At 31.7% G+C, this 11870-nt stretch overlaps 1 protein-coding gene across 1 annotated transcript; it reads right to left on the bottom strand.

Annotated features, from left to right (window-relative positions):
- Nucleotides 1–8424: 8424 nt before the first annotated feature.
- On the bottom strand, nt 8425–11088 carry LOC143588867 (protein DETOXIFICATION 24-like). The gene is made up of 8 exons (XM_077069773.1): nt 10828–11088; nt 10201–10742; nt 10049–10135; nt 9906–9962; nt 8993–9231; nt 8782–8900; nt 8605–8694; nt 8425–8499 (listed from the first exon to the last, which is right to left on the bottom strand). Exons 1-8 carry the CDS (start codon nt 11086–11088, stop codon nt 8425–8427), a joined length of 1470 nt encoding a protein of 489 aa, XP_076925888.1.
- Nucleotides 11089–11870: the final 782 nt, after the last annotated feature.

The following is an 11870-nucleotide window of genomic DNA, read 5'->3' as shown; positions in this document are numbered from 1 at the left end:
GTGACAATTAATGAACAAACAACTACCTCTATTTATATTGGAATCAAATTTAGCTTCATGTTTATCATCAATTTGATGATAATTCATTTAAAACTCAAAATGAATGAGATAAACATTAATCCTTTGTAACATCCTAAAATTTTCATATTTAATAAAGAAAGTTACGTTTAGTGATTTCGCGTTAATAATTAATAGAGAAAAGATCATGGGCTTAGATTAATCAAGATGGGCTTAGGGTCCATGGGCCTTAGGAGTATAAATAATCCCTTAAACCCTAAACCCTCATTTCTTTTCATCTTATTCTCTACACACTCAAAAACACACACACATCCTACACCACTAAATACGGCCGAGGGGGAGAAGCGAGATCCGAGCCAAACGAAAGTCGATTCTTGATAGATCCTCGTAGTGCAAGATAGATACATGACCTAAATCTCATAATTAAGCTAAATCGAAACCTTAAAACACAAAAAGGTATGTCTTTATCCTTAAAGTTTACGTTTTTATGAACGGATAGCCATGAAACTTAAACATAAAGTAAATCGGGTCTAAACGAAATGTAAAGTAGCAAACTTGACGTTGTAAACGAACTTAACGAACCTAGGGCTATGTACGGTGACGTGTATTGAACGTTTTAATCTTAAAGGTCCAAACTTTATGCATTTTCGGGTCGTGTTTTATCCAAAAATGGTCACGGGGACGTTTACGGGATTGGATAGTAATCATATCAAGGGTTCACGTGCTGAAACAAAGATGTTTTGGGGTTAAAAATCAAACCCGTAGCTATACTGAATAACTTCGCCCTATAAGTTCGCAAAGTATATAAGTTCGCTAATATTAAGTTTGTCTGTGGCTAACTTCGCTACCTGCAAGTTCGCTTGGGGTTAACTTCGCTACATGCAAGTTCGCTTCTGTTAACCTCGCTATACAAGATCGCTGACTGTTAACTTCGCTAGTAGCTTAACCCCAGCCAGGGGCTCTGCCCCTTGGACCGCGCTAGGGGCTGCCGCCCCTAGAACCCCGCTGCCAGGGGCGCTGCCCCCGGACCCCCGTTCGTTGTGGGTTATATAAAGATAGAAAAGCGATATGAGTAGTGATAGTTCATTGACACATGTAAATATTATATAGTTAGCCGTGCACAACTCAAGAAAGGGATTACCATAAACGGTGAACGTAACCGAATTCAGGTGAGTTTCTAGCCCCCTTTCCTTGTTATGTTTTCGGGGCTGTGTGCATACTCGATGTGATTAGTTAATACACTTACCTTATGTGGTAAGTGTATGCCTTATATGATTATGTATAAATGATTGCTTGTCGGTACGTGAACGATCTTCGGATATTGCACGTACTGTCAAGGTATAATGTTATGTATAATGTACGAATGATATGTATGCATGTTATGAATGAATGTAAGAGATAGTCAGGTACAGAGGAAAGGGACTGAGCCCTAATAATACTCAAGGTAGACAGGGACCGGACGGCAGAAAAGGGACCGAGCCCTTTATAAATCTCGAGGCAGAAAGGGACTAAGCCCTAGTAATACTCAAGGCAGAAAAGGGACCAGACCCTAATAATATCCGAGGCAGAAAAAGGGACCGGGCCCTAATGATATCCGAGGCAGAATAGAATAATGTAAAGTAGAATTAAGAATAAAGTATGAAGGCAAGTATGTATATTATGAACGAATTACGAAAGTATAAAGTACGTATGGAAGTATGTAGTTATGAATGTATTGAATGTTGTATGATTAACTAGAACTCACTCAGCGTAGCTGACTTTTAGTATGCACGCAGGCTAATCGACTGAGGCAGTTGGCTTGAGGAAGACACATGGTAGGATCCGAAGAGGCTAGCATCTGGAGATTTGCCGTGATGTTTGAAATACTATGTTTTATGATATGTTTTTGAAAGACAAGTTATGGATGTTTGTAACGAATGGTTGACTTTTACATTATTCCGCGAAAGTTTTTATTAACTCTGATATTTAGAACCGCGTTTATGAGTAAATCCAACACTAAAGTGAGGAACCGGTAACGGGGCCTTACATCCTTTATCTGTAACTTGAATTAGACGATAGAATTCGTAAGATTATGATAAAATATACCTAGGAATATTTCAAATTCTTGTATTACAACACGATTTTGAGAGAGTTTTAAGGGTAAACGAGTCGGAAAACGAACTACATAAGCTGAAACACGAATCAAACTGTTGCAGCTACTTGGACGTGTCGCGTGGCCAACAAGGCCACCCTCGTCGCGTGACGCGACATAGTGGTTTCCACTCGAATTCAATTTTTGTCATATTTAGTCTTAAGGATGTTTTAACATGTTTAAATACCAAAATAATATAAAATAAATTAAACCACCCAAATTACTAATAAACACTTGATTTTATTAATAAAAACAATTCAAATACAAGCCCGGGCCGGGTAAACAGTTACAAATACACAAACCGAAAATGACAGATGTCACAAATCAGTACTAACACTCGGATCTCATATCGATTATAAGCAAAACAGAATGAAAATATTAAGGAAAGATGAAGTTGTAAAAGTACGCCAACGATGTCCAAGGAGCATGGGCGAATAGTGCTCCTTATATAGGGAGCCCCGTGCTCCTAGGATTTTTCATTGCATTGGCTCAAATGAACTTGCCTATTAGCTTACATATATATTATAATGGTATCAGCCCAATACAAGTGTTAAATGAAAGCAAAGATAACTGTAATATTACATAGTAAATCTACCAAATACATAATCCTTAAATAACGAAATAACGCCTAACAGTTTAATTTGATCCCGTTATACATCAAATATTATCTCTATACCAATTAATTATTATCTATGAAACGGCAATATTTATTTTAAAATAAATTAAGATTTATATCAGAGTAGGTCCCAGATTACAATATCCAAAATTTGTCATTCATAGTGGCGTGTCATTTTATTTAAAACACATTTGTTTACAACAACTTTATTATACCAACTTTTATACAAGAGTAGGGTTCGTTTGCCACTCAAGCCACTTTCACGAAGCTTCAATCTTCTGAGAATGTTTTTCCTGGAAACACTTTAAAATTAATTTTTTATTAGCTTTCGTTAAGTATACCTGTTATTTCAAAAATATATTTTATTCTTATTTGAAATTAAACACCCAAATCCTCATTACTTAGGATTTCAACACCCGAAATCCTCATTACTTTGGGAATTCAACACTCAAATTCCTTGTGCGCTTGTTTTTAATCCATAAGGATTATTAACTTCTCTTTTACTTTATTCGGAGTTCAACACCCGAGACTTGTTTATATGCAAAACCATAATTTTTGAAGTCTCAACTTCCGAAACTCTTAGGACTCGTAACCCGTTTATTTTTATTAGGGGCATATCGCCATATTTATTACAAAATTATATCCCCTTTTTAAGTCACTCATTCACATACTTGGAACCGCAACCTCATAAATCTTTTCTAAAATAATAATGTATATGCGTACTAATAAGTAAACACGTATAGTAAGTTATAAAAAAATATATGATTTGTTTTTGGTTGCATGCACTTACCAGCTCTCTTAGAGAAAATACGATACAAGACTTGTGTATGCCACCTTCCTACCCGCCCGTTAACGCCTTAATAATTTACACTCTTGTTACTACTCATTTTACTTTTATTTGTTTCTCTCGTATACCTATGCTTTCTATATATATATATATATATATGGGAGGGTTATTTTGAGAACCATGGTGAGTTTTAAGAACTTTAAGAACTCAATTTTGAACCACACGTTTAATTAAATGATATGAAATATGTGGCTGAGATTAAATCTAATTAAAAATTGAAGCAGGAGAGAGAATAAGTATTTTTGATAATTACACAAGTTTAAACGTTAGTTATACATGTGTAAAAAGTCGATTCGGTGTGTAAAAAAATACTGTAATTTTTTGTACATTACTTACACTTACATATTACACATGTGTAAAAAAAATTTGAAAAAAAAACTTGTTACGTTGAGTTCTTTCGAGTTCTTAAAACTCAAACTGGTTCTCAAAAGAAATCAATCCTATATATATATATATATATATGATCAGGATCATGAGAGAACCTTTTTAAAATTGAGAACTTTGAGAACCATTTTGGAACACAAAAAGCCAAAAACAAAAAAAAAACACAAAAATGAAAAAAGTTAAAAAAAAAACCCAAAATTCTTATTTTAACATCCCGGTTTCATAAAAAAAACAAAAAAAAAACTCGGTTTAGCTAAATTATATACACATATGTATGTATAATACATACATATATGTACATTTACATGTTTTTTTATACACATGTGTATAATTTAAGATAAATGATACTGTACATATGTGTATATTACGTAACTAAAGATTAAATAAAATTATACATATGCGTATAATACGACATTTTTTTAAGTTTTTTTTTTAATTTTTTTAATGAAACAGGAATGAAATATAAGAATTTTGGTTTTTTTATTTTTTTTTAAATTTTTGTTCTTTTTTGTTTTATGATTTTTTAAATAATTTTTTTAAAAGTATTTTTAGTGGTCCAAAATGGTTTTCAAAGTTCTCAATTTGCAAAGGGTTCTCTTAGGATCCTTATGGTTCAAGAGAGAGATGATATTATTGCAAGAAATGTAAGAAATGAATATGGACCACTAGTTTTGTTTTAAGTTTTAAATACTTAAATCTAAATAAAGAAAATATTAATTATTCTCTTTCTTCAATTAATATAACTAATAAACTATAATGCTTATCTATTTAATTAATATAACTAATTAAATTATTATAATTAGAAAATATTAAGAACTCATTTATTTTTATAACTTACTTTTTGTTTCTTGAATTTTTATACCACACAAGTATAATTTATTCATACATTAAAATTTCTTTCTATCCAAAACTAATTTCTTCCAACTCAATATATTATCCATCAACATATACTTACATTATGATGAATAATACCAAAAAATATTTTACATGCGTTTGCATTAGATATCAACAAAAAACATACAACCTACACCAAAACGTATAATCTACACTTGTCTAAGAATAAGACAACATATAACTTACACACGAAAAACATTTAACCTACACACAAAATTCATCATCAATAAAATACACACGCACACGAAAACATTTAACCTACACACAAAATACATATAACTTACACACGAAAATTTTATCTTATACAAATACAATTTCTTCCTACATTAATTTCTTTTCAAAACCAATTTCTTCAAACTCAACATATCAATATCCATCAACACATAGTTACATTGTGATAAATAATACAAAAAACTATCTTACACATGTTTTCATTAAATGTCAATAAAAGTATACAACCTACACAAAAACATATAACATACACTTTTTCTAAGAATAAGAAAACATATAGATTACATACGAAAAACATATGACCTACGCATATGTAGGGTATGTGTATCTTTGTGTAGTTTATATAATTGTTGATGTCAAATTACATATGTAAGCTATATGTTTTTTGTATATTATACGTTTTTATTGCTCAAAACAAGTATAAGTTATATAACTTTGTGTAGGTTGTATATTAATTGTTTCCTTTTAATGGACACATTTGTATGATATTTTTTTATTATTATTTATGACAATAATTTTTATAGGCATACCAATTGAAAAAAAAATATATATATATATTATGTTTTGATATTTAATGTTAAAAATACGTTGATATATGCTAATATATTGAGTGAAAATTATTTTTTTAATATAAAGAAATAGTATTATATGAATAAATTGTATTTATGTTGAATAAAATGAAGAATGTGTAAATAAACAATAAAATAAGTAGTGTTTTTATCTTTTTAATTATTATAGTTAAATTTGTTAGATATATTAATTAAAGAGAGATTTATTATTGTTATATTAGTTGTATTAATTGGGGAGAGAGGGAACATTTATTGTTGTATTTATATATTTTTATTTATTTTTAAGCATTTAAAACTTAAAAAAAACTAGTGGTCCATATTTATTTCTTACATTTCTTGCAATAATATTATTTCTCTCTTGAACTTAAACATATATATATATAGGATTGATTTCTTTTGAGAACCACTTTGAGATTTAAGAACTCGAAAGAACTCAACGTAACAATTTTTTTTTTCGAATTTTTTTTACACATGTGTAATACGTAAGTGTAAGTGATATACAAAAAATTAGGGTATTTTTTTACATACCGAATCGACTTTTTACACATGTGTAACTAACGTTTAAACTTGTGTAATTATCAAAAATACTTATTCTCTCTCATGCTTCATTTTTTAATTAAATTTAATCTCAGCCACATATTTCAAATCATTTAATTAAATGTGTGGTTTAAAATTGAGTTCTTAAAGTTCTTAAAACTCACAATGGTTCTCAAAATAATCTTCCCATATATATATATATATATATATATATATATATATATATATAATATATATATACACATATATACGATAGCTCCACAAATCTTATTGACGAAGAATTCTAATTCACAATTCTTCATGGAAACGTGTCCTCGAACTTATAAAAAACTCTTTATGTGATTACTATCACAATTTCCTTAGTTACTAAGGTTATCGTCCATTATTATTCTATATTATTATCATTATTATTGTTTCAAAATTTTACTACGTGGACTTTTTTTGTGTAGAACTAGTTTGAGGCCCGTGTATTACACAGGTAATTAATGAAAAAATTAAACTTTAACCATTAAAAGAAATACATTCAACAAACTGATCATATATTGTTAATACAATTACAATTAACATTAAAATTACATAAATAAGTAAAAACTTCCTTTTACACACATTTGTGATTGTATTAGTAGGTATACATTGTTTATCAAAAATCAAAATTTTTAGTCCATGACTGCTTTTAACTCTTTATAAGGTAACATATAGGTCTGTTTGTAACTCTTGATATAGCCACGTATAGCTGTCCGTGTGACAAAAATGGTTCTCCAAATACATACCAACTCTAGATAAATGATAATATATCCATAAAACCATTAAAAAAATATTCATACACATAAAATATCATAGCTTTTAATCAATTAATATGATGTCATCACATCTGCTCATGTTTATAAAAAAAACATGATTATCCCAAAAATCATATTACCTACACTTTGATGTTATAATCATTCTTAGAATATTTAGAATTTGAAATTGATTGATCATGATAAATTTGTTGTCATTAATATTATGTGTATGACAAATTTTTAATTAATTTTATATTTTACAATTAAAAACTGTATAATCAAGCAGCATAAAAACCGAAAATTAAATTATAACAAAATGATTTGTTTCATTTCATATGAATGTAATTGTCTGGAAAATGACAAATAAATACTAATCTTATAACCATGTTCAAATAATAGTTATTCTTTGTTAGAAGAATTTTAGAAAATTTAAAGTTGCATAAAATGAAGGTAGTGATTCTTATATATAATAATTAGAATTAGGATTGTCACTTTTACCCATAACCTGAAACCCAACCCAAGAAAACCCGTACCCGAACCCCAAACTAACCCGGCCCAAGAAACTCGAACCCAAGAAAATACTAACCCGAACCTGAACCGAAGTAATTCGGGTTTGTTCTTGGATCAGAATTCTAGGTTTCAGGTCAACAAAAATAACTTTTAGTTTTTAAATCATATATATTTTTAGGTATTAAAGGCTAAGCCTTAGTCGCTGACGTTATCAGGATTTAGTTTAAGTCGATTGTTCTCATTCCACATATAATGAATCGATTGTTTATGTTAATTTCAATAATGAATCGATGTTATCGCTGACGTTTGCATTTCAATTTTGATATTTCCTTATTTCACCATTAATGTTAATGAATGAAACAGTTAGTATTTATATTTAATAATCAAAAACTTGGATTCATATGTTGAATTGACTTAAAAAATAAGGACCATATATGAAATTTTGTTGAAAAAATGTGAGGAGGGCTATAAGCTTAACAAATGACAAGAGTTAGTAGCCTTTTATTATAATAAAATTTTTATGCCAAAAACAGCAATATTATTATTGCTACACTAAATCACACTCACGCGCGCACTTTAATTTTTATGTTTGCTCTTTTTAATAATATTAATAATTATTATTAATATTTATAATGTATCTTGTAAATGATATTCAATGCCATCGGACGCTCGTTTACACACATCATATTTGAATGAGTCATTTCACCCGACATTTACTTGTCTAACAATATTTCAAACATAAGTTTTAAATATTTTATTTTTACTCACAAAACAAGATGTTACAATTTAGTTGTTATTAGTTAATTTGCATATAGACTTAACACGAGCGTTATCTAGTTCTCTTATTTCATATAATTTATTCAAACCTCTTTACATACAAACACACCTGTGGAAGCTTTCGTAGTCGACTAGTTAGAAAGTTGCTCATAGTTTCCATCTGATTTCAAGTAGAATTTACCGAGACGTTCCGAAACCTTCTTAACCTACGGTTAGCAAAGCGGAACTAATTGATGCCTCGATCTATACGAAATTTCGGTAAATCATAAAAAATCTAAGTCCAGTTATTAAATTATTGTGAACTTAGTTACCTCATCATCCCAGTTTGTTCTCCAAATGATCATATATACAAGGGTAATAGTTTGCGCTACAATACCTCCTATCATTCCGATCCATATACCCTATCAAGCAATTACAATTTATTATCATACATAAATTTAAAAACAAGACTTTGGTTTCTAAACGATAACATTTTATACATAACGTACCTTAACTTGAAGAGACGTTGTATATCCGAGCAAAGCTCCAAATGGGATACCAATCAAGTAATAGCTAACGAGGTTTATGACTGCCACAGTTGCCTGCATACCTGCTCCAATCGCCACCCCTTCTCGGTGACAAAATGTTGTTTTACTCAAAAACACGTAAACTTTCCGAAAATGGTATGTGTGAAGTGTGCGGGCTATGAAAAGAAGTTACCTGAGAGTATAGGATATATACTGTTTAACAGAACCGAAAAGGAGAGTAGCAAAGAAAGATCAGAGACTGTATCTGCAACTCTAACGTCATCCGTAAACAAGTATGCAAGTTTTCTCCGAAACACCAAACACAGAACAAAGAAGAACACCCCTATCGCAATGGAAGTCCCCAACAAGACATCTACGGAAAACCTTACTGCTTTAGCATTTCCTCGCCCTAATTCATTTGCCACCCGAACACTTTAAACATGTTCAAGTCACAACAGAAGTCCCATTAGTCATATATAGAAAAAAAAAGATATTACAATGTATGCAATGTTGTAAAAGTAGGTCCACAAGGCCGAATACACCCCGAGTACTCGCTACAAGGTATGTTGCCTAGACGAGTTTCTTTAACTCCGCCTAGTTACTAAGAAGCGGTCAAAGTTGGTCAACCTCAGCCAAAATCACATCTAGTTGGTTAACTTGGGCCGATTTTGACTTTAAGAAAATAAAACATAATTCGTATTTCTGTAATATTAAAGAAAAAATATATATTTTTTAATTAATGTTTAGCAACTTTTAGAATAATTTAGTTTAAGAGTATTTCTATTATTTATATTGCTATTCACTTATTTTGTTATGAATATTAGCAAACGTATTATATTTGACATATAAGTAATCTCCAAAAACTAATTTGCTTCATATTTACCATTTCCGAGTACTCCCCGAGTACTCCGGGTACACCCAACTCCCCAGTCGGCCGCCTAGCTAGGGTCCGCCTAGCGACCTTTGTATGAAAATATCATATTAAAAATAAACAATTTATGAGGTTCTGATCGTTAACCCTTAGGGAATCACTACTACACGAACTAAACCGTTTTTAAAAGAGTGTATTTATTGGAAAATTCTGAAAGGAATCGTTGATCTCTTACCACGCGGCGCCTAAGAAAGCGAGACTTATCGTAAACTCCCACATGTTAATGTTCAGGCTGCAAAAATAGAAGCAAAACACGAGTTCTATTTCCGTCTAAAATTGATCAAAACAGGAGAAATAGTAGCACGATCGAGTTGATACCAAATGGAGAAGGCGGATATTGCAACCCCAGCATCTTCTGTGTATCCAGCAAGCAATACTAGAACAGCATTGTACCAGAACTCCAAACTACACAATAATAAAAATGGTCACAAAGAGATTGGGTCCGGTGTAGGGGTGTTAAATATCCTTACCAGACCATCACACCAGAGGATATTGAGAGCTTCACAGCAGGAACAAGATCCTTAAATGCAGCTATTGTAAACCCTTTCCATGAATGAGGACACCATCCTCCAAAAATGTAAATGAATTCTCCGATCACAAGCAACCACGAAGTTGTAGATAATGCAATCATGGCACCCGCGACCCCCATGTTCAGCTTATGCACGAAAAGTATTGACAATAATATGTGGATAAAGAACTGAAAAGTGGCAAGCCATGCTATAATCATGTTCTTTACTTGTGCTTGTAGGTACATTTGTATAGTGAGGCTAAAAACATAGTTATAGATAAAAGGGATGAACCATAAAGATATGTATCCGCCACTGTTTGCTATCGATTCTTCCTCACCCAAGAGTTTGAAGATTTGGGTGCCAAAGATCAAGATCGGGAGCAAAATGGTTATCGTAATCAAGTCAATGACCCATGATCGTTGCAAGTGAATGCCCATCATGTGGTGTTGGCCGGCTCCAAATGATTGACCGCAAAGGGTTTCGGTTGCGCTAGACATTCCCACCTGGAATATAGACAATATTTCTCAATTTAAATTTTATGTCTTTGTTACTAATGACACAGATGCATTCAGACTACGGTGAGCTTACAAGTAATCCGTTGATAAATCGAATGGCAAGTGTTTGAACAAGAGCGTAGCCTGCAAGATCTATGTCGCTGATGTGGCCGATAAATGACTGGGTGACAACGAGAGTTCCGAATGAAGTAACCCTTGCTATGATGCTTGGCAATGCAACCCTCCAAATCTTTTTTGATTCGTCCCATATCCTGCGTTTTAGATCACCGTCTTCTTCTTCTTCTTCTTCTTCTTCTTCATGTTGAAGAAGCTTTGCCTTCATTCCATAATCCATCCTGAAACTGATAAATTATAAAGTAAGAGTGAAGCTGCAGATTTCCTAATAAATTTATATTAACATATGAGGTTTATTTACAAAAAAGTACAATAATAATAATAAAAAAAGGCACGATATTAAATTTAAAAAGGTTTGAGTTGGAACTGAGGCACGTCATGACAATAGTCTATTTTAGAATTAAATTTGTAAAATGAAGTAATTTAATAACCTGATTAATATCATCTCTAACACACGCTTTAAAAAGAAAAAAAATTGATATCAACTGTCTCTAACCAACAGATCAAACAGTCTGGTTTTACCTATTTTGAACTATTATTCATAAGCTAGCTCATAATTTTAATGTGCTCCTGTTTTCGAAGTATCATTATCATAATTTCTAATTGGAGTCAGATGGAAAAAAAAATGAATAATAATTCTTGAGAACAAAAGGCCCCTATTTTCCGGAATCCATATTTCAATCTACCTCATACTCCTCCATGCAAACAAGCCTTATTTACCTCGACGACTATACGCAATCGTAAACCTCCATGAGCGAAAGACCACTGCTACTATCTAGTCATCAAATCGGCACTGTCTGATACTGACATGCAGCTATTGTTGCCTGTATGAACTATTTATTTATTTTTTGAACGATCTCACTGACGGGCCACCCATCCGATCATATATCTATTCCATACTAAGGAAGAAAACCACTATAAATGTGAAAATCCCTGACCCAACATGGTCCCCTCCCCCCCTATTTTTTTTGTTCACGTGTAAAACTTGAACTCAAGAGCTCC

This window comes from Bidens hawaiensis, unplaced genomic scaffold (assembly GCF_021521415.1).
Source record: "Bidens hawaiensis isolate Kalapana, Puna unplaced genomic scaffold, B.hawaiensis_p1.1 tig00036836_1, whole genome shotgun sequence".
NCBI classification, from domain to species: domain Eukaryota; kingdom Viridiplantae; phylum Streptophyta; class Magnoliopsida; order Asterales; family Asteraceae; genus Bidens; species Bidens hawaiensis.
The sequence above is the reverse complement of the archived record's forward strand: the minus strand, read 5'-3'. Positions and strand labels throughout refer to the sequence as shown.

Excerpts from the sequence above, each read along its gene's own strand:
- LOC143588867 (XM_077069773.1), bottom strand. The coding sequence starts at position 11,088 with ATGGATTATGGAATGAAGGCAAAGCTTCTTCAACATGAAGAAGAAGAA. Across the intron at positions 10,136-10,200 it reads TCCTCTGGTGTGATGGTCTG|TTTGGAGTTCTGGTACAATG; the intron begins GTAAGGATATTT and ends ATTATTGTGTAG. Across the intron at positions 9,963-10,048 it reads ATATCCGCCTTCTCCATTTG|CCTGAACATTAACATGTGGG; the intron begins GTATCAACTCGA and ends CTATTTTTGCAG.